The 19,841-nt window shown below is 38.5% G+C and overlaps 2 protein-coding genes across 3 annotated transcripts in view; one reads left to right on the plus strand and one right to left on the minus strand.

The window, feature by feature from the left end:
- The window catches only part of LOC134678204 (ATP-binding cassette sub-family C member 4-like), a 41,243-nt gene that overhangs the window by 4,243 nt on the left and 17,159 nt on the right, over positions 1-19,841 (plus strand). The window contains exons 1-12 of one of the 2 annotated variants that reach the window (XM_063536670.1): positions 5,591-5,671; positions 6,702-6,912; positions 8,751-8,973; positions 11,980-12,136; positions 13,995-14,197; positions 14,554-14,808; positions 15,577-15,736; positions 16,479-16,621; positions 17,007-17,159; positions 17,849-18,042; positions 18,594-18,788; positions 19,080-19,288. In XM_063536670.1, the coding sequence (XP_063392740.1) occupies positions 6,847-6,912; positions 8,751-8,973; positions 11,980-12,136; positions 13,995-14,197; positions 14,554-14,808; positions 15,577-15,736; positions 16,479-16,621; positions 17,007-17,159; positions 17,849-18,042; positions 18,594-18,788; positions 19,080-19,288 (1,958 nt within the window). In that variant the 5' untranslated portion in view covers positions 5,591-5,671; positions 6,702-6,846. Of the gene's footprint in view, positions 1-5,590; positions 5,672-6,701; positions 6,913-8,750; positions 8,974-11,979; positions 12,137-13,994; positions 14,198-14,553; positions 14,809-15,576; positions 15,737-16,478; positions 16,622-17,006; positions 17,160-17,848; positions 18,043-18,593; positions 18,789-19,079; positions 19,289-19,841 lie in introns of those variants that run through there. The other variant, XM_063536669.1, reaches the window with a different exon arrangement.
- Positions 1-19,841, minus strand: part of LOC134678206 (diuretic hormone 45) — a 129,099-nt gene that overhangs the window by 1,220 nt on the left and 108,038 nt on the right. The gene's annotated exons all lie outside the window — the stretch shown is intronic.

Below are 19,841 nucleotides of genomic sequence, written 5' to 3' on the forward strand. Positions count from 1 at the left end.
CAATAGAGGCTTGCGCATTACGCGTATTGTGGGATTTAAAAGTAGTTATAACCATAAATGGATTCAAAACCATATGCAGAATTATGCAATATACATAATCAATATGAAAATTGTAAAATTATCCAGAAACTAAGAATTTTTTTCTTGTATAATAGCGCAAGCGAACGTTCAGGTTATGGGACAGATCACTTGAAGAATAGATAGACGTAAGGGCTAGTTGTCAACGTCACGCAGCTGTGATCTATGAATATTCCCATACAATAAAATATTGCGAAGACTTCAACGGTGACAGTCGGTTTGGTACAACCGAAGAAGGAAAACGGAGTTATGGCTCTGGCCAACCGGAAGTGTGATTCTCCGATTACCTGCTGTTACACGTCCCGAGGTCGCATACTGGTGCACCTGAGTCGTACCGTACGTGCTACTCATAAGTTTTCTACAGTAAACTGTTAGCAGACGATTTTTACGACCATATAGTAGACATGGGTATAGTTGGTAGACATGGATACCACTGGCAGCGCGTCATACATAGGTATCCATAGGCAAGCCGGGGCTAATTTGGCTTACATATTTCCTTTACAACTTTGCTCAAACGTCAAAAACAGGCAAGCCACTGGGGATCGGCTTTTATGGACGCGCCGCCACTGATGAATACCTACCTAAATATCCGATTAATGTTCAAATTAAATTAGGTCTCGCAAAAAAAAAAACACTTTTATCACCAATATACGTAATTTGGAATATGTCTTTTACTTTTTGTGACATCTACATTGGTGCAGCTTGGAAAAGGGTTAAACATGAATTATTAGAAATTCTTTCGCAAATAATTGAATTGTTTAGCCAACGTTATGTTGCTTTAACTGATTTTTAAACTCTGAATACCAGTTTATACTTGATTCGAGTACCTATCATTTTGATATCGGCGACGTCTAGACTAGACAATCTGTTTTTATGTATGCGAAAATACAAGTTCATTGATTGATAATTATTCATAATTAATCGACGAAATGGTCATATTGCCTAAATAAAGTATCGAAAAACAATGTTATTGATAGTTTGCGCTAGTGCTATTGTCCCCTAAACGGACAGATAGCGAAGGTGAAACTATTGCGAAACTTTAATCTGACGTAGGTTTACTTAGCACACACCAGATAGCTTATGAGTACTTAGTTTTATGTAATGCTAGCGCGGTCATGTCTTCTCTTTACCGAGAAACTGCACTCTCGATTTGTTGAGACGACATATAGTGTTCTAAAGTGGATTCACTCTGGTGTAATCTAATAAGCGCCACAAAGTAACTTACTTAGCTATGTCCAAAGTCATAAGGATACAAAAAAAACCGGCCAAGTGTGAGTCGACCTTGCGGCCCTAGTTCCGTACTTCGCACATTTTTAACAATGCTTTTTTTGACTGCAGACTTATTTATATTAGGTTTTCCAGTAAAAAAGTAATACAGGTGAAGAACTATTTTTTTTGTTTTTTTCCAAAATTTTAAGGCCCTGTAGTTTCGGAGATAAGAGTAGATAAGGTAGGGCTGACCAAGGGCGGGTTTAAAGCCAGCAGGCTGTACCCGCACCTTTTTCTTTACTTACAAATAAGATGGACTAATTACCTACCTAACCCTTATATTTACCTACCTAAAAACAGCAGTAAAAAGTAATGAAATTAATGCATAATTTGTATTATATCAGTAGTTTCGGACAAATAACTGACGGACAGACGCACCAGTGATCCTATGACCCGTGGAGCATCCTAGTGTCACACGTGTGATGTTAATAACTCAATTTGGGTCGTAGCGACTCAGTATCAGACGTGTGTTACTAAATTGCTTTGCATCTATTTGTTGTATGGTGGGCTTTCGACGGGTTAAGGGTTCCGTGTTTTCCTTTTGAGGTACCCTAAAAATAACGCAAGGTGAATAATAAGTGCAACTTCGAAACTAGAGTTCTTGGGTTCAAATTTAGACCACCGGTTATAAGCAAACATTTTAAACCTTCTAGTGCAAGTGCATAGGTACATATTTATGTTTCTGTATTTAGTTATTTACCGTAAATACAAGAATCACACTCAAATCAATGAATGGGTCACCCTTCTTGTGTGTAAATACTGCCCTAGCTTCTAATCTAGTAAGATTCATGTCCTTGTCCATGTATCATATAGGTATGTATAGTTCATGGCGACGATGGTCAACAGTTTCAGTTTTACGTAATCGCTGTTTGATAGTACCAAAACTCACAAATGTGTCACGGTCATGACAATTGCAATTATACACTTCACAGTTTCTATGCTTTACTGAGTACTTACCTTATAGTTAATACCATAATAAAATTGAAAATTCAAACATGTAGCTTAGTCGTCTTTTTGAGCAGGCTTAGTGACAAATGAGCATACCACGCCTAAATATAAAATTATCGGATGCTTGCAACTCGAGAACCTAATTTTTTGTTAGTCAAGAATTTGGTACTTTTTTCTCAGATGATATTGCTACTGTGTGGTATGTCTTGTTAGCTGTTTTTTGTTATATTTACGGTGTTATCTAACCAATAACAATTGACAACCTGCACCGAGGTCGGTCATATAGCTACTTGCTAGCTCTGGTTCGGTATGAAGCGGTCGTAATTAATAAATAATAGGATCAGATGACTGATGGTGATTACAGCGATGACTGAATAAAATTGCATCGTTGTGTAGGCAAAATGATTTAGCCTACATACGAATAAATCAATAGCTTTTTCTATGTTACATTTGCAAAAAACGTATCAAAAAGTACGCCGGCGCTTTTGTACTTTTCGATGCGTTATTGTTATTTATATCGTTGTTAAGAGTATAGAAACCACTAAGCAATTTAGGTGTCATTTTCTTGCATAACGCGACGCAATCGGAACAAAATTTCCCATCGGATGCTGCGTTTATTTAGTCATTACTCACGGCTTGTCGTATTACAGCAAGTGTGATCCGAACCGAACGAAATCGGCCAACGTTTTGCCAAAAAAATCTGATAGGTGGTCCAAACGCTACACGATGAACTTCGAAGGACTGCAAAACCGAATTCTCGGGGCGTCCCAGCGCGAAGCACACATGCGCTTGACGAGCTGCAGAAAGGCACGACATACGCTTCAACTATATTTTAAATAATATCCTTCGACCTCTTTATCTGGTCCATTTGACTATCAGAAGTAGCCTAGCATTCATATTGTAACTACTATAACTTTTAAGTATATGACAAAAACTTTACCAGTCACAATGCTAAAACCACGTACTTACTTCTTGTACCATTGGTATTATAAAGCAGCATGATTAATATTGGATCACACGTGCAGCTCAATAGATGAATCGAGAATAACTTATGTTATCTGTGTCAGCATCAGCTCAGACTTTGATCTTGTGTGAGTAAATAATATTTCGTTCCACACTTTTTGTCATATTATAATACTTAAATATCGTACGTTTATTACAATATGAGTAGGTATATAAACACTCTTACATACTACTGTGAAACACTAAATCAATTTCGAACAGACTCTTGGAAATCTCACTAGCTCAAGGTTAGGCTAACCGTTACAAACCAGGCCATTGTCAACTAGGTATGAGCAGACTACAGGGTACACATATCTAGTAGCAGTAGGTAATTCCGGGATAGTTATATTATAGGTCTATCGGTTGAATCAGTTACAAGATGTTATTATGTTTGGCCACTTTATTGTTGAAATTTTGACTGTGTGACTGAAGTAATATAATATTGTATATGCTTAATACGTAAGAAGAGAAAATTATTAAGCTACTACTATCATACAAAATTTCTAGACCCATCGCGCAAATATCTCAAAAATTGTTTGAATGAAATGCTGCTACGGCTATATTCACTTTTTCAATCAATTTGAGCCTTATTGACAAGATATATATTATGACTAATTATTTAATATTATGACGGTAGGTATTAAAATAATGATTTTATAACATTTTTACACATACACATTTTTAGGTGATGGCCTACCTTCGTATAAAGAATATAATGAAGAATGATATATCTGTTTTAGTTATAGGTACATCTTATATTATTATATATTACATATATTACATATATTCTATAATAAAATTATTACGTACGTACGTACGTACGTGTTGGCTGCGACTCCACGTCTCTTAATTAACGTCCATAAAACGTGTCCGGGAAAATGAGCGTATATTATTTCCGTGAAATACATCAAAATATATGTGATTTTGTTTGTATATAATATATGTAGAACTCTAATAACAGTAATAACATTAGAGGTTCATGTTGGTGGAATCAACAACAACATTGGATAAAAAACCAGGAGTATTAAAAACAGATCAATCAATGTCTGTTACATTACAGTGTTTGATAAGGTGATCTAATACGCTAATAAAACAACTATTTAAACGTACTTGAGTGGTCGGTCACTGGTTATCACCGGTTAGGGGTGATCTATTATTATGACATACTCAGGTGACTTATCAGTCAAGAAGCGGCGACCTTCAGGTGTAATACACAACTACAGACTTGATTGAATACGCGTCATGCTCGGCGACGTATTTTTTAAGTAACTGTAATTTACCAGAATTAATTAAAAGGTAACGAGCAAGTACATTTACGCTGATATTGATGGTCGGAAAAGGGAACATCTTTTCATCCACCATATTTTGATTTATTTTATGATGCAATATTTATCGAACCCTTTGCGTCACATGGTTAATTACGAGTAAAGTAAAAGGAATACGAGTAGGTACATTCGTCTTTATAATAATCATGCATGTAAAATATTTTTCATCTCTCCTGTTTGGAAAGTTTACCTTTCATAAGCTGATAACCGGGTGGAAAATTGCATTTCCCACCCTAGGGTGGAAAGTATTTTTTTTTTTAATTTTTACTTCGAGCAACGGCTAACAGCAATATATGCCATATTATAAGCTCTCATATAAGCTTCCGCATGACTGAAATTGGCGCCGTTTACATTTTCAAGTGATTCGAATGACTTATAGTTATGTGGTTTACCTATATATCTGTTAATAATTTGTTCTAAAGAATTATACTTACCAATAATAAACCTACATTTCTCGTGTTTAACTTTCCTCATAGTCGAAATGAAAAGTAGAGTGTTTAACTCGGGTAAAAGTAACCATCTCACCCTCGAACTATTGGCGCTCTCTCTTCGTTCGAGCGCCAAAATATCTCGGGTGAAATAGTTCACTTTCCACCCTTGGTTAACAATCTACTATATTAGAATATCTCTAAGACAATTAAATCACCACATTTGTATGCGCCTACTAAAATGTGTATAACTACTAAAGGCGATGAACTGATGGTAGACTGGAATCCCAGAGTATCTAGTGCATTAGGCAATGAATTGTAATTTCCTTATTTTATTTTCACATTCCGTATTTATAATATGTACATATAATTGGTCAGATGGGAATTATATACGTTACTCGACTAATCATTTTTAGTTCCTAGAACTAAATGCTTTCATTTATTGATCCACAATCGATTCACTATACAAACATGACTATAATATCCACCCACGATGATACAAAGCCTATAATTTGATGTTAGGATGCAGCAGCCGTTGATGCTGCACAGACTTCTGAGCTTCTATGAGCAAGGGCGCCCTCGTACTATGTCAGACCGTTCCGAGAAGTGAGCACACATTAGGTACTTCGGTAGATCAATATATTAGACATAGATTTCAACTACGTTTAGTATGTAGGGTATAAGGTTTATTTGCATGTTAGATTTTGAAAAATTAGTAGGTATTTGAATTTAGTTTTTGTATAAATATTCCAATTATTCCTTCAAATCGAATTTACATTAACATAACATCACGTGAAGTAAATGTCATACAATTAAAAATTTTCCCATTTTGTTTGCTGAAGCGGTTAAGTTACTCAATTAGATATAAAACATTTGATGTCTATTCTTTATGAACGAGCCTAATTATTAGGTTTTAGTATTTCATTTCATGTATGATATTGATAATTTTATATTAGAAACTAATAACTAAGCACGAAAATGCATGAGGTATACCTACATTATAGAAGTAGATTTATTTGAAGAATATTTATTAGATTACCATTTCATTGTTGTAATCGCTTCCCACTATTACATAGTACCTTTAAAGTTTTAGTTTTACTATTTATGAACATAATTTAGATGTGTATGCCCTTTCTCCTGCTTTTCTCTAAATTTTTGCACATTTTTTGACACTGTGGCGATTATTCGTTATTTTTTAACATCAAGTTCTCGTCCGTGAACTAAAACAAAATTTATTCTAGAAAGCTTCCAACTGTAACGAACTGTAACCGTCCAGCGGGTCCTGGGTAGCGTTTTGCATTGAATGAGTTAACTTAGTATAATAAAAAAATGCAATGCAGTACACCAAGCTATTGGCCTAAAATAGCAACAGGGTTGTTAGGTACACAGTTGGCTAAACAATTTTTTTGTGATGAGTTAACCTCACAGATTCTGTAAACTGCCGATCGTGTACTATAATGCATTTACAATTTCAGAACTATCAAAATTTTCACTTATCTTCGGAATCTGATATTTGCAAAAATAAGTCTTTGGAACTTTATGTTTATAAACTCAACTGTAAAACCGCGAACGCAAAATAGTTAGGGAGCCATTTTGTTTTGGGGTGTGTGTTGTGTGCGGCATGTTTTGCTGATGCCGTCGCTTTTGGCAGGCTCGCGCAGCCGGTGTTCCTCGGCAAGCTGGTGGACTTCTATTCGGTGAGGACGGACCAGCCCGTGTCGCTCGACGAGGCGTACTGGTACGCGGGGGCCGTGGTGCTGTGCTCCGCGCTCAACGTGCTCGTCGTGCACTCCTACATGATGGCCATATTGCATATGGGCATGAAGTTCCGGGTCGCCTGCTGCTCTCTCATATATCGAAAGGTAAGGTGATGCATTTGAGGTCAACGGTCTTTTATGTTAAATCATACACACACTTGCATAATATACAGCTAAAATTGCGAAACCACGCGCGATAAGTTCATTCCTTATACATGTATTGTATTTAGTATGGTTATGTTACGAGTATGACGTCAGATATATTTTAAACGCAATTTGTTTAAACTATACGCAGCTTAAAAACTGAGATATTCATTGCAAATGCAAACGCATTACATCGGTTTCACCTGTTTCATGGTCAAATGATGGACTTATATAATTTTCACAGGTTTTGTTTGTTACCAAATGTAAATTTTCATGACAAACTATCGCATTATGACGAAACAGGAGCTGAGTTTTAAATATTTTAGGTAAATATACCCGTCTCGCTAACGGAAGCGGCACCTAAAAGTAGTGCGATAAGGACAAGGCGAAAAATCCTGCGTAAAAATCTCAAAAATCGAGGTTTCGTACTCCTCTGTTTCCTCCTCCAAAACTTAACCAATCGTAACCAAATTTGGAAATCTAAATGATTATGAAATTATCTGTGTCGGACCGTTTTGCTTTTTTGGCTAATTGATATCAGTTTTGAATGCCACGCCTCTCATTGCGGCATAGTCAATTAGGCCATTTTGGCCATTTATGAAGGGCTCTAGCGCCTTAAAAAACAAAAATATCAAAAAAAGCAAAACGGTCCGACATATTGACAATATTAATCTGTGTTGAAAAAATCATTGCTCTAGCTTCAAAAACCACGGAGGAAAACGAGGAGTACGTTTGTATGGAGAAATGACCACTCCTGTTGGCTCTTAAATAACTTTTAATGCGATAGTTTGTCATGAGTCATGACCTTCGAGTCGTCTTCTATTCGCATAATCACCGACAATAATTATGAAGGTGAAAATGACACAGAAGTATCCTAACGTGACAATCACAGCTTCCAGTTCAAGATTTTATTCAAACTATTTTGTTTATAAAGCATGTACGTCTGCAGCGATACTCCATTTTTAAATAAAAATAAAAATGGAATTAAATAAGCGCTTCGGGCAAAAATAGAACGAATACGAAAACGATTTGCGAAGGGACAGATCGCTCTTAACTGTGATACCGAAGTTTACTAACTGACCGGCACCGGATTGGACCCGTGTTCCATAAGGTTGCAAGTTCGAGTTTTGCCGAAAACGGAAATTTTCCAATTTTTCCTTTATTTTTAAATTTCATGTTTACATTTTTCTCTAACATCTCGTTGAAATCATTCGACACGTTGGCCGTTTGTAAACCTTTTGTGCACCGAAATAAAGCCTACCTGTGATCAGTTAAGTGCTCCCTTTGTAAATGTAAATTTACTTTAGTTATTAGATGCGGGTTTTCCTTAACGCCGCGGTGTCATCAGCCATGTGTTACCTATTTAGCAAAGGCATTCTTGTCTATGCGTCATTCAATAGAAATATTAGAATGACGGTTTTTTAAATTCATATGACTCAGCTTATGTTAATTTAAGATTGTTTAGCAAAAAATGATTAGTATAACAAAAGTATTACATTTTCTTGCCCATTCTAAACTTATACAACTAGGTACCACATATTTTGTCAAAACTGACCAAACCTAACCTAGTCGTCTTTTTTTTCACTCGTCAATTAACTTAAAATTTAATAAAAATTAAAAATATATACCTCAAGTTTGAAAAACTAACCTGACTACAGCTTTTTCTATAGTCTCAATAGAAATTAAAAAAAAAATGAGAACTTATCGGTTTTGCTGCACTCGAGTAAAACAGCAACATTTGAAGTGTAATTTTTTTTAAATATTAGAAGTTTATAACAACTAGATGTATGTTGTTTCAGTCGCTCAGACTGTCAAAGACGGCACTCGGCGAAACGACGGTCGGCCAGGTGGTGAATCTGCTCTCGAACGACGTGAACCGCTTCGACGTGGCCGTGATATTCCTGCACTACCTGTGGATAGGGCCGCTGGCTACCGTCATCATCACCTACCTTATGTGGCAGGAGATCAGCTGGGCGGCGGTCGTCGGAGTCGGGTTCATGTTGGCGTTTATACCTCTGCAAGGTAACACATTTATAACTACTATTTACCTTTATTTGAACTCTGAAATAATAGATAAATGGGTCGATCAACTATTTCTTGTTGTTATTCCGTCCCATCAGCCAGGAGACAATAGTAGCATAGTTTCTTAGAAGAGCTGCTGTACCGTGTTCTACAAACGTGCTTAGTAGATGTCCCATTATGGAAAGGGCTTATAACTACCAAAAAGTTCAAGTTTGGTTCATTACAATACGATATAACTAGTATTTTAAGAGTGACCCAGGAAACCGTAACCATTGCAACTAGTGACAAGAAAAAGTTGATTCACCCAAATACACCCTGTCATTGTTGAGTTAATATTAGCAGAAAAAGGAATTAATGCAAAATTATAAAGCAAGTGTTTAATTGTTTACTCAGCCTATTGTGTGAGCGTCTTTCAGCGAAACACGTGACGCATACTCTATCAGTCAATATTTGGATGATCTGCTTATGGCGATTGTCGCGTTCTGTTATTTCTTGTCATGTGATAGTTTCTCTTATCTTACTAAAAGACAAATTAATAAAATGTCAAATGTAACTTTATATCAAACGATATGGGAGTTGGAGCCGACTCTAGTTTTTCTCCAGATTAAACAAAAATTACTATTGCGCAAGCATGATAAAGTTCAATTTACCGCCATTTGACGTTAAGTTTCTTCTAAATCGTTTGCATAATAATGTTTCTTTTGTTGTTTATAAATTTACTATAGAGGTAGCACTACTTTCGTGTAAAATGAGCGATCAAGATATTTCAGAGATGCCACCTGATATCCGCGATATGCGGTTCCTAACTGTACAAAATGTGCATAATTAGGCATTATCTAGCAGGCACATAAAACTACTATGGTTTAAGTAACGTCCTTTTTTTTCTACATTTTGGGTCTATATATTGTGGTTTACTCTTTAAAATATGTACTTACATGAAACATATTAATTTGGAAGCCTAGCCAAATAGGTATACGAAATTTACACCAGCAGCGAATTGTTTATTTATGTGATTGCTAATGCTATTTGTTATACTTACTTATCTAAAATTTAAAATACCATTTAAGTTTAGATTGTTATCTAGATCTCTGTTGTAGGTTGTAGGACCGGCTAAATTGTTTATTCTTCAGTTTACCAATGTGCGTCGGATTGGGAAAATAGACAATATTAGAAATAATTTTGATTCGGTCGAAATACATATAAGGGAGAATGAACTTTTTCTTGTTATTCTTTACCATGGTTACGGTCGCCTGGATCACTTAGCATTTAAATTAACAAAACATCCATTGTGTTGGTAGTTATTACTGAATCGCAATTAGAAAGGGATTGAGATAGCTGTCAATCCATATTGATTTTGACGTAAGTGTATGGAAATCTGTTATTTCTAATCCCTTTCTGATCGCGGCATGATAATATATTATAAGCCAAAGAGCATAGTAAGCTAGTATTGTTATAAGCCTTTTCCACAATGGGCCAACTACCAAGCACGATAATAAAATAATACAACGTGGTTACAGTTCTTCTTACAATTTGTGCTACTATTGTCACCTGCCTGACGGGCGAGAAGAACAAGAAAAACAATTGACTATGCTTTCGATCCCAATGGTGAAAAATTGCTCTAATATTTTTGGTTTTTCCTATGACTAATGAAAAAAGATTTTTAACCTTTTGACCGCCAAAGATGCCAACTGATGCGCGCGGCTGCAGTCCAATACCAATCTTCGTGCATTCCAGCAAGGTTCACGATGACGCGGCGCGCACGTCGCGCTAGGCGTTCAAAAGGTTAATGATCGGCAACATGAATGAGTGAATAATACTACAGAATCATGATGACATAAAAAAGTATCACATGATTTGAAATAGTATACCCGATATCTATATATCTCATAAACGTTTTTCAAACATTTTTTAACACATTCGTAACATCAAACTAAATACAACATGTTTATATAGGTGAATGGTGTGACATTTCAGCCTTGCATTCGTAAACGTAGTGGTATTATGTTAACATAATACGTTGGCATTATTGCTCGGCGACGACATTACGTCTGGGCATACTTGTTCATGTTCACACGCGTTGTGAAGTTGGTTTATTGATAAGGTAGATACAAATATTAAAAATGAAAATAAACTAAATTATCTATAAAATTATGTATACGCCATTAATTTTTAAGTACCTGCATATATTCAAATACTTATTACTTTGCCCAATTATTAACTGTAATTAGTATCTGAGATGTAAAAAAACAGAGCTCAAGTTCTTGTGACGTACGATAACATGTTCCATGAGAGTTCTCGTTGTTATTATGTGCAAAAATTGTAAACTAATTAAATGTGTAAGAAAATATCACCTAGTGTTATATTACTACTTTTTGGCTTTTCATTCTAAAATCTTAAATGTAATTACATCAAAATTATTCAGTGCTAGTGCAATCGTAATTTTTATGAAACTGAGTTTGAACTTAAGCATGTGTTGAGTTAAGAAAAATCACTTAAAAAGGAGAAACCTGTTATATAAGTAGTATTTGGAATGCCACATTATTTGTAAAATATTCTATCCGTTAACTACATCTACAGCTTTCTGTGCATTTCACACAGCAAAATTTAACAGTATTTCGGTGAGATAGTCACTTTTCACCCATGTGTCGTCTATAAGCCAGCGAACGTTTGATAATAACTTGCAATTTTCATGAATCACGACACCCTTTCCGTACACGGCGGGAAGTTGATAACTCAAGATATTTTATTAACGAAATTTGAACTTAAAATAAAATGACATAAAGTTTAATTTTTTCTCGCCATTTATGAACTTCTTCCCGCCGTGTACGGCTTTGACCGCCGAGTAAGGCCACAGACGCGCACGTTTACAGTTTTATATTAACCTTCATCAATTCCCATAAGGTTTGTAACGGCGCGATATAACAGGCGTGGCGTTCACTGAATATGTCTGATATGGAAGTGTCAAATAATTTTAATGTGATGATTAACAAATCGTGTTTATTGTAGCATGGTTGGGCCAGAGGACGTCGGTGCTTCGGCTCAAAACGGCCCTTCGCACGGACGAGCGCGTGCGGCTCATGAACGAGATCCTCTCCGGCATCCAGGTCATCAAGATGTACACCTGGGAAAAGCCGTTCGCGGACCTCGTCGCTAAGGCCAGGAAGTACGTACATTCTCTGCAACATCTGCAAGATGGGGAAAATATACAAACAATAGAAATGGTTAGGTAGATTAACGAAAATTATATAATGAAGTTTCCAAAATGTTCCTTTGTTTAAATTTTCTGGTTTTGGAAACTGTGCAGCGGCACATCACATAGTCGTACGTGGATGGACGATTGGACGCCCTTTAATTGTTTTTAGGGCGGCATTCCACCAGTGTCCGGCATAAGCGTTTTTGTAGTGTATAAGCTTGTGCCCACAATGGTGGAATCCCGCCATCAGGGGTTTTGTAGCGAACAAGCCACGATTTTACTCTTTACTAAATCAAATAAGTAAAAATAGGTACATTCGTAAATTTAGTCCTCAATTATGTTGGTACCAAGCAAAAATTCGCATAGATTATTTAGATTCATTGTAATGCCACATCACAGGTTGTATTATTTCTATATTATTGATTTAACCTATTGTGTGCGTAATCATAATCATATCTAGGTGTATTCATGACTCATGATAACGAAGTAAAGTCATAAAACCAATTGTATCTGGGTTCTCATGATCTGTAGCGAATTGCGGTGTGCTCACAAGTCAAGTAGGTATATAATTTGACTGGTACATCGGTGTGAGAACGCTATTCGATAATGCTACATAATTCTTTTTTTAAATCTACGACATAATTTATGCAGAAAAATACAATCGCTATTTTATCGGTAGAATTACACGAAGCACACAGACAGGTAAATTTCTTTGTTCTATTATATGCCGGACCTACCCAAAGGTTTTTGTTGTGGACTATCCTCTAATCGCACAATGGGAGGAATCTCGTGATAATTTACATTTAATGCTCACAAAAATGTTTTTGAAATCTTTTCTAGAAAGTATTCGCTATCAGTACGACTTTCCAAGAATATGGTTCTGTCATTTTTACACAATAATATTATAATTATTAAATAAATTAACACCTACCTGCAAAGCGAAACAGGACATAAGTTTTCTCATTAAAACCGTTGGAACGTTGCTTCAGTTTAGTTTTCTCATAAAGATAACTTAGCTGCACTGTTTTCATAATCTCTGTGAACGTGCTTTATATGGTTGTTCGTTAGTGAATGTTGGAAGCGGGGCAGGAGATAAAACAAATCCTCGCGACAATTGTTCGGTCTTATTAGGAATATAAACTAGACTTTGATGTTAGTGCCAGTGTATAAAATATTAGCGAGACGAATAATGAAATCAGAGTCCTAATATGGAACTGGAATAGTCGCATTCCAATTTTATATTAGGATTTTGTTTTATATACTGAAAGTAACATAAAATCTAGGTTTTCTGGTCAGTGCGCGTCTTTCACGAACAACTTCTAGAGATATTTTCTAGGAAGTTAGGGAGATAATATATTTTCACTTGCATTGTGAGCTGAGAATTCTGATCTTTCATTATTTATGTATGGGATAAGGACATAATTTCCAAATTGTCATTAATTTTTGTATTGATATAATTTGCTAAAATGCGGCTCCCATTTAACAGATGTTAAGTGTACAGGGCAAACTTGTTTGTTTTTAGGGTTCCATACCCAAATGGTCATTTTAATTTATTTAATTTTCAAAAAAACGGGTTTATATTCTAAGACTCCGCTGTCCCTCTGTCCGTCCGTCCGTCCGTCTGTCTGTCACCAGGCTGTAACTCATGATCGGTGATAAGTAGCTAGACAGTTGAAAATTTCACAGGTTAAATTAAATAAATACTTTAGTGGGGCTCTCATACAACAAACGTGATTTTGCCGTTTTTTTACGTATTGGTACGGAACCCTTCGTGTGCGAGTCCAACTCACAATTGGCCGATTTATTTAATATAGTCTGTTTGCCTCAGGAAGGAGATAAAACAGATCCGCGCCACTTCGTACATCCGCGGCGTGCTGACCTCGTTCACGATGTTCACCACCCGCATCTGCCTGTTCTGCTCGATCCTGGCCTTCGTGCTGGAGAACAACGTCATCTCCGCCAAGCAGGTGTTCGTCGTCAGCAGCTTCTACAACATCCTGCGGCAGACCATGACCGTGTTCTTTCCGCAAGGTAGACCACGCAATATCTTAACAAGAGTGAACTTTTTACGTTACCATGACGTTTTTAAGGTGTCTAAATGTTACTTAACTTTTCTACAATTTGAACATTAATTAAAACTAGGTAATACCAGTCGTGAAATATATAGATGGTCAAGCAAATCTTGTCAGTAGAAAAAGGCGAAAATTCAAAATTTTCTATGAGACGATATCCCTTCGCGCCTACATTTTTCAAATTTCCCGCCTTTTTATACTGACGAGATCTGCTTGACCAAGTTTAATTGACGATAAACAAATACGAATAACCTAAAATTAATTGACCGACAAAAATGTTAGTTACCCACGTAATGTTTATTTTTTATGCTGTAGGCATCGCTCAAGTAGCAGAAGCAATTGTGTCAATTAGAAGACTTCAAAGTTTTATGCTCTACGAGGACACGAGCAAACCAGTCCCTACTCTGAGTGATATACAAACTTCAACAAAACCTAAAAAAGTGCTGGATGAGCCAAAGGAAACACCAACCACCCCGGCTAAATCTACGTTAGATACGCCACAAGTCAAACCCTCCGACGAGTCGAGCGCTTCCAAAGAAACAAAAAAGCCAGATGAAGCGAAAGGCAACGGTAAGCAAAAAAATGTGTTATCAATAATTAATATCAATACGAGTGAGACTGGGTATCAGTTTAATTAAATAAACTTTAGCTACCCAAGTACCCATGCCTAGATAACGCATCATCAAAACATTGAGTTGCATAGCAGCCGAAACTGATTACTATATCAAAACAGTACCCAGCGGTCAAGTTCGCCCACTTTCTTTATATGACGAATATGACCTCTACTCTATTCGATTGTTTACTTCAATGTGTTTCAACTTCCAAATCCAAAGTTGGGTGTAGTATGATTTTTCTCAAATGATTTTTACGCCGATATGGCTGGTTTGCTCCGTAAAAGAAACAAAGGCTTTTGTTTAAGAGCCAACAGGAGTGGTCATTTCTCCATAGACACGTACTCGACTGTTTCCTCCGTGGGTTTTGATGCTAGAGCAATATTTTTTTCAACACAGATTAATATTGTTAATATCTGTGTCGGACCGTTTTGCTTTTTTTGATATTTTTGTTTTTTAAGGCGCTATAGCCCTTCAAAAATGGCCTAATTGACTATGCAGTCTCCTCTGTCTTTCGTGTCCTCAGCACTCACTCCTTTCTTTCTCATATCCTCTTTCACACAATCCATCCATCGTTTTTTGGGTCTACCATACCCTCTCCGTCCATCAACATTCATCCCTAACATTCTTTTGCCTATAAGGCATTCATCCCTCCTCATTACATGCCCATACCACGCTAACCTAAATAAGCCCTTATGGTAATAAAATGTGTGTGTGTGTCGGTCAGGGCGGTCGACGGCCCCGCTGGAGTCGGGCGAGGAGGAGGACTCGGAGCTGGAGCGGTCGCAGGGCGCGGGCGTGCGGCTGCAGCACGCCACGGCCAAGTGGGTCGCCGCGCACCACGAGAACACGCTCACCGACCTCAGCCTCACCATCAAGCCCGGCAAGTATGTGCCATGGACTTCTTAACGCACCTTTTTATTAAGGGGGCCCACTGATTAACAGTCCGCCGGACGGTATCGGCCTGTCAGTTGTTCGGAACTGTCAAAATTTTGTTCTAACTGACAGCGGACTGTTAATCAGTGGGCCCCTTAACGGGCCTTACAACCGCGGAGCTCAGCCCCGCCCTACCCTGAAAAAAATGCTTACACGGGACGTAACCAAAAATAGTGGGGGATCCGTATAAGGGCATATTTGGTATCGTGTTCTAATTAGAAAAAGCGAAAGAAAAATAATATTTAAGGTAAATGTGGCTAATTCGGTCATAGGGACTATTCCGTCCACTAGCGTTTTTCTCGAACAACATTGATAATATCGTCGACAAAGCAGCGATTGCTTTTAGTTTCAACAATTAAAAGCAAATGGTTTTTTTCCTACAGTTGAAAATCAAAGAAATATACGCTCGTGGACTTAATAGTCCCGATGACGGAATTACCCACATTGACTTGAATACGATTTTTTTTATGTGGCAGGTCGTCCAATTCGGCCTACCCTCCATACAAAGGCCAAATATTTTTCGTATCAATTTTTTTTAATTATTTTCTAATCAAAACACGATACTGAATATGTAACTACTAATACACTACTGAAAATGATACTGAACGGGTCCCCAAATGCGCGCCACGTCTATTTAGTTGTTGTTCTACTTGTGAGATTGTATAGTTGATAGCATATGGTGGGTTGTTTCAGACTGATCGCGGTGATCGGGCCGGTGGGCGCGGGCAAGTCGTCGCTGCTGCACGTGCTGCTGCGCGAGCTGCCGCTCGTGTCCGGCTCCGTGCACGTCGGCGGCTCGGTGTCCTACGCGGGCCAGGAGCCCTGGCTCTTCGCTGGTAACTATCTAGACACGAGGCAGCGTGCACCAAGTTCAAAGAAGAAGGAACTGGCGATACAGCAACCGTGTGTAATATTACACGGACCAATTGGAGCTACTTTTCTAAATTACACCTCGGTACAATGATATGCATGTACATTTGGAGGCACTTTTTTATCGATTCATACGAGGAAATCGCTATGCTAAGTAAAAGTAGTATCAAATTCCAACCCAGCTAAAGATTGCACCACGGGCCAGCGTGGGCCAGTTTTGCGCTGTGAAGAGTTTATAGCGTTATTTTAATCAATTGGAACTGGATGGACGCAGACATTGTAAACATGAGGAAAAAAAAAACATGCATAGAATAGTCATAATTAATGTATTGTAATAATTGTTGTTGTTAGGCAGCGTAAGACAGAACATCCTGTTCGGGCAGCCGATGGACCGGCCGCGGTACAACACGGTGGTGCGGCGCTGCGCGCTCGACCGCGACTTCTCGCTGCTGCCGCACGGCGACAAGACCGTCGTGGGCGAGCGCGGCGTCAGCCTCAGCGGAGGTTGGTCTTAACGCTACGCAATCCAATATAAATCTTAAGGGGCTTCCCGAGGTTTTCATCGATTTTTGACAAGTTTTGAAACGTATCTCCTTTTTTTGCACTACACATAGAATTATAAGATAAACTGTTATCGGTTCTTCAATTTTTTATCTCCGTTTTGGTGTACCGGATTTTGAATGAAATTAGTACTTATTTTTTTATGAATTTTTTAAACATTGTCTAATAAAACACTTTTTTTTCGTATCTAGTTTGCAGTAAAGTAAGAAATCTACATACTTGGGTTCGTCTAGGGTTGTCTAGGGTTTTAATTTTAACTAATTAACACTTAAGTTATGGCATGAAAACCAGTTTTTTAGCCTAAAATTGTTCAACTTTGATGCCAAATATCTCGAAGACAATGAAATTTGAAGTAAATATGGGATACTATATTGCTTAAAGCCGTTGCTGTTAATATGATAAAACTAAGGGTCGGTTGCACCAAACTGTTCGTATCGTTAAAGAGTTCGCAAATTTTTTATGTATGGAATGTTTCATAGTAAAGCGCCGGGTCGCGCCAGCTGACGTTGATCAGTCTGTTGAATGAGGTTGGTGCAACTGGCCTTTAGGGATTCAGATCGAAGGTTATTGGCGTGGGGTAGCCTCTTAACCAAAATATGTAACCCCATAAATTAATCCAAGGCTTGTTACAGGCCAGCGTGCGCGTATTTCCTTAGCGCGCGCAGTATACAAGCGCGCCGACATATACCTGCTGGACGACCCGCTGTCGGCGGTGGACGCGCACGTGGGACGACATCTGTTCGAGTCCTGCCTCGTCGGCTACCTGCGACACACCACGCGCGTGCTTGTCACACACCAACTTACGTTTCTCAGAGACGTCGATCAGGTAATAGTGGAATAATTGACCATTGAAAGACCCGTTACGTCTGCTCAATTGGTTTCTTTGATGACTAATTTACATTTGCCAGCGAGGAATATTGACGATGGAAGCGGATTCCACTTCTTATGTTGCACCTAGACCTGGCTAAAGTGCCGCGAATGCACATGTTACTGAAATTGAGGCAAACTGTATTTGTAAGTTTGAGTTACTTGGTAAGAACTGCTACTTGTCTATAACGCGCTAACTAAACGGCGTTGTAGCGGCGTATCGCCTGATTTAGACGCACGTTGTTAAATTACTCAATGCTTCTTAAATATACAGACTCAGCTTAGTTTAGTACTCTTTAGATACTGCTGTATGATGATGGCATATTTCTAGACTAATAAAATGATTATAATTCTTAAGTGAAGGAAGCGAAAGACGTATGTCATGTCAGGATCGTAGCGAGTGGAAAACCGTGGTCTCTGCCTAGTGCCTACCCCTCCGGGAAATAGGCGTGATTATTGTATGTATAATTCTTAATTTAGCCGTTATTAAACTTACATGCATGTTTCCAGATAATAATATTGAAGAACGGCTCCATCGCCGCGGCGGGCAGCTTCGAGACGCTGAGCGCGTCGGGGCTGGATTTCGCGACGCTGCTGGCGCGCGGCGAGGAGGAGGAACGCCCCGCGCCCGAGCCCCCCTCCGCGCTCGACATCGAGGACTCGCCGCACGGCAGCTTCCGCAAGCGGCAGATGAGCATACACTCCGTAAGTTTACCACAGACAAGACAACCTCCAGACTGATCATAGTAGCGCTACCCCCTCTGCCACAAATATACGGTAGTTTTACTCCATTTTCGAGTCCAAAAGTGTCTTTATATGACGCCCGTGTCTTAGAACGGACCAATCACGGCACGGGACGGCCGTCCGTTAAGGACTCGCTCACCTGGTCCCCCGCACCCCAGTATTTTTGGCGGCATCGGTTTCATGAAATAATTGCTTTAAGCTCCGTCTAGAGGCTCATAGTCTATGCCTCCAATAAACTGGTTATTGTTGTAGGTAAGCTCCGTTGATAACCTGACAGCGACAGCGCCGCCGGAAAGTGGGCGCGAGGAGGCAGAGATGCGGTCGGCAGGCGCGGTGTCGGCGAAGGTGTACGGCGCGTACCTGAGCGCGAGCGGGCACGCACTCGTCGTCGCGCTCATGGTGTTCGTGGCGGTGCTCGCGCAGCTGTTCGGCTCTGGCTCTGATTGGTGGACCAGCTACTGGTAACTAATCTGCACCAAATATACATAAGATTGGTATCCCACCTATCCTATTTCTTTGTCCAATATGTATTGCGTCTCAGATTTTGCTTATTGAGGGAGTGGAACGCAATGACATTGGACAAAGAAATTGGACAGGTGGAATACCATCTAAGGCAAATCAAATATTAACTGAAACGGGAATAATTCTATGAACCTACGGCATAAATATGTAAACTCTTTAAATGAAATGGTACATAATTGGTATCAACTTGTGTATCCTTCCCTTGTTCCCGGTTTTCATCATCATTGTAAAGCGTATGCTTTTAGTCTGCCTCTTCGCCTTATCTAGTCAAAGGGCGTCCTTATCTTAAGTATGTTTTAATGAACTGTGGTCTATCAGCTTTATTCGAATCAAATACGATGATAAGTATTGAGCATTCAGCTCAGTCAAACTACATGTTTTTTTAGGCCGACTTGCACCATTCCACTAACCTAGAGTTAAGCGGTTTAACTGTTAACCCAGTGTCAAATTGTACCGGTTACCATGGTAACTCTAGGTTTAACCGGTTAGCCC

This window comes from Cydia fagiglandana, chromosome Z, assembly GCF_963556715.1.
Source record: "Cydia fagiglandana chromosome Z, ilCydFagi1.1, whole genome shotgun sequence".
NCBI classification, from domain to species: Eukaryota; Metazoa; Arthropoda; class Insecta; order Lepidoptera; family Tortricidae; genus Cydia; species Cydia fagiglandana.